General features: G+C 39.2%; 1 protein-coding gene across 34 annotated transcripts in view; it reads right to left on the reverse strand.

Annotated features, from left to right (window-relative positions):
• Nucleotides 1-258: 258 nt before the first annotated feature.
• ENOX1 (ecto-NOX disulfide-thiol exchanger 1) overlaps nt 259-2947 on the reverse strand; it is a 542128-nt gene continuing 539439 nt past the window's right edge. For 28 of the 34 annotated variants that reach the window (XM_025196201.1, XM_025196197.1, XM_025196198.1 and 25 more), the window contains one exon: nt 1061-1198. In XM_025196201.1, coding sequence (XP_025051986.1) covers nt 1067-1198 — 132 coding nt within the window. In that variant the 3' untranslated portion in view covers nt 1061-1066. Of the gene's footprint in view, nt 1199-2947 lie in introns of all 34 variants that reach the window. The other 6 variants (XM_025196209.1, XM_025196210.1, XM_025196207.1 and 3 more) reach the window with 3 other exon arrangements.

Below are 2947 nucleotides of genomic sequence, written 5' to 3' on the forward strand. Positions count from 1 at the left end.
AACCTTGGTGCTTGTCTAGATATTTTTAAAATAAAATGAAGTCTGTTCAGTTTAACACCATGAAACTTCCAGTGGCATCAGTTTTACTTCCTTGGATTCATGCTAATTCCATAGTATCTTCTTTGATATTCACTACCTTTCATCAACAAGTATGGAATTATTGGCATTGGCGCAAGACAGGCCAGCAGTGACAGCCCCTGTCTGGACTGTAATAAGGTAAAACATCCAAAGAACACCATGTAAAAACAATAAGGTAGAAGTCATATTTATTGAAAAAAATTAATATATTTGCTATAAAATCTGTAACAGTAATGCAACTGAATATTTATTTTGATGCATAAACCTGAATGTTACATACCAAATACAATACAGTAACACTGGTTTCCTTTTTATTTACATGTTTATGAAAATTGATATGCAATCCATGTCAAAAGAACTTATAATGGAGAATAGTTACATTAGAAAAATAATATTCTTGATAAAGCATTCTCAAGGAGTCCAATCACATTTTTAGGCCTCTTTCAATAAGGCAAAAATCCCTGGTACAGCATATAACTTAATTTACAAAATACGATAACTGTTCAGACACATCTTCAAGTTTTCTTTTGGTATGCTTTTCTTCACTGTAAAATTACTTAATTTTCTTACTAAACGGAAAGACTTTCAGTAGCATAACTTAATGAGTTCTACTATATATTACATATACATTGCTGTAGCTTAGCAACCATACCTGGGCAATCTTGTTTCTTAACTGTTTGCTCAATGAGCTTTCCCTTGGATGTAGCACACATTAGTATCTTGACATTCTTACAATTGTGATATCTTTCTTCAGTTTTCATAGGAAACAAATCTGTCACATTTTGAAACGCCTTTTAATTTTACTTTTAGGAACTGGTGCACAACTACATTTCCACTCACAAGAGAACGTCACAAATGTAACTAAAATAGGCTTGGATAACTCTGAAAATGTACTTCTATGTGCCAAAACCAAATTTCTTACTTTTAATACTTTGTACCCTGCCATGCTCTAGGATTTCTTCTTCTGCACAGCTCCATTACTACTGAGTCAAATTGTTTTAATTCCTTCAAAGGCACAAAACTTCCACCTTTTTTCCAGTGTTGCTCCTACACCAGTGAATTCTTGTTTAAACATGCGTGGCAGTCTCATCAAAAGCATTTCTATTTCATTTGCAGAGATCTGTGGAAGAGGGGAAAAGCAAAAATACAATGAAAGGTTACCCTGTACACAGAAAAAGAAATTTAGAAAGTGTCATTAGAACTGTTTTTTAGGTAATCAAAAAAAATCCTCAAATTTGTTAGTAACAGGTATTTATTTTCTCTTTGAGAGATCATAAAATGTTATGTTTATATACAGAAAGAGTCATGTTCCCACCATGCTATATAAGAACCTGTTATCCATTTTAGACACTGTTAGATATTGCGTTCTGGAAGAAAATGTTAGTTTTCCAAAAGGCTGGGGTAGACTGTACTCCAAGTGCTTTTTGTACTGGAAGGAGTAGGAAGGGAACTTACTCCATTGCTAGGGTCCCCTGGGAATTCCCACACAGTATAGTAGCAATGTTACCCATTGTTTAGACTCCTCCCATCTTCTGTTAGTACCCTGGAGGCTGCTCGGTTCCTAAGTGGAGCTATCACCTCTAAGAGAGTTCTGGACAGCACCTTGTTTATAAGCATAAGATAGAGGAATCAGCATTAAATCTCCCCTCATCTTACATGTGTGAGGTTGCTCAGGCCACAGCAGGTTACCCAGAATCCCTACCATATCAATTATGACACATCCACACCTTGGACCTAAGTATGAACTTGCTTGCACAGAAATTACATCAGTAACTCAGAGTTGTTCCTGATGTGAAATAAAAATCAGCATATTCTCAGATTTTTATTGAACTACTACAGGATGTAGTATATGGGCTAACCAGAGAGCTTTATGGTCTTCCTATGTGACTGTCCTGGAGAAATATCCTCTAGCTTGGTGTTGAACTACTGAGATATATTGAACTAGCAGGGCAACTTTTTGGTTAGCTTTAACACGGTACACCTGAATTTCCTGATGTTAAATAAGTGTAAATTCCTTGCAGAAATGGCCTTGCATTTTTGGTAGCAAGACTCTTCCCACAGAAGGAGTACACTATAACACTGCAAGACCACTATTTCTGGGCTGCTAAGTGCTCACCATATATTTCAGTGTCTCTGAGAAGTGTACGTCCCTTAATCGTCTAAAGGTTCAAATTGTAACTGATTTGTAAGAAACTCAAACATTCACTTTATTTTTTTGGTTTCCACATTTACATTGAAAAGAAAATGGATAAATCCTCCCTTCATAAAGTCTGTCAGGTGCTTTTACAAAAGCTAAATTACTGAAGCAGTATTTAATGTAGTTTATTCCATTAACTGTAGTTTCAACATAGCAAGCAGCCATTAAAGGCCAGATTGCATGGGACCCTGTGTGGGTCTGTAAGCAGGAGCAGCGCCAGTCTCTTCCCAGTGTGGCGGGGCTGAGGTGGGCCAGACAGAAAATTGCGCAGGGTGGGAGTGGGGGGAACTGTGCAGACAAAGGCAGGACACAGGCCCTCTGGCCCGGGCTGGGCCAGGACTGCTACACTTCTACAGGCGGGAGTAGGGCAGGTGGCAACAGCCTGAGGGGGAGGGAGGTGCTTTGGACAGGGGTGGCACTGGGAGGGGTGGCTACAGGGGGACTAAAGCCACCTGGATTTGAGGTAGCCATAGGGAGGGATTTGAGGTAGCCATAGCCCCCCAAATCCCTCCCTAGTGTTGCTCCCATCTGTAAGAGACGGGAAAGGACAGAGACTCAGTCCAAGTCCCTTGGATTCCCCAAGTAAAAGGACTGTACAATGCTAATGTCCAAAGGGCCTGTTCAACATTGGCAACAGGAGCTAATCTTTTGCAAATTAAAGGCACCTAACAC

Source organism: Alligator sinensis, unplaced genomic scaffold, assembly GCF_000455745.1.
Source record: "Alligator sinensis unplaced genomic scaffold, ASM45574v1 scaffold59_1, whole genome shotgun sequence".
NCBI lineage: Eukaryota > Metazoa > Chordata > Crocodylia > Alligatoridae > Alligator > Alligator sinensis.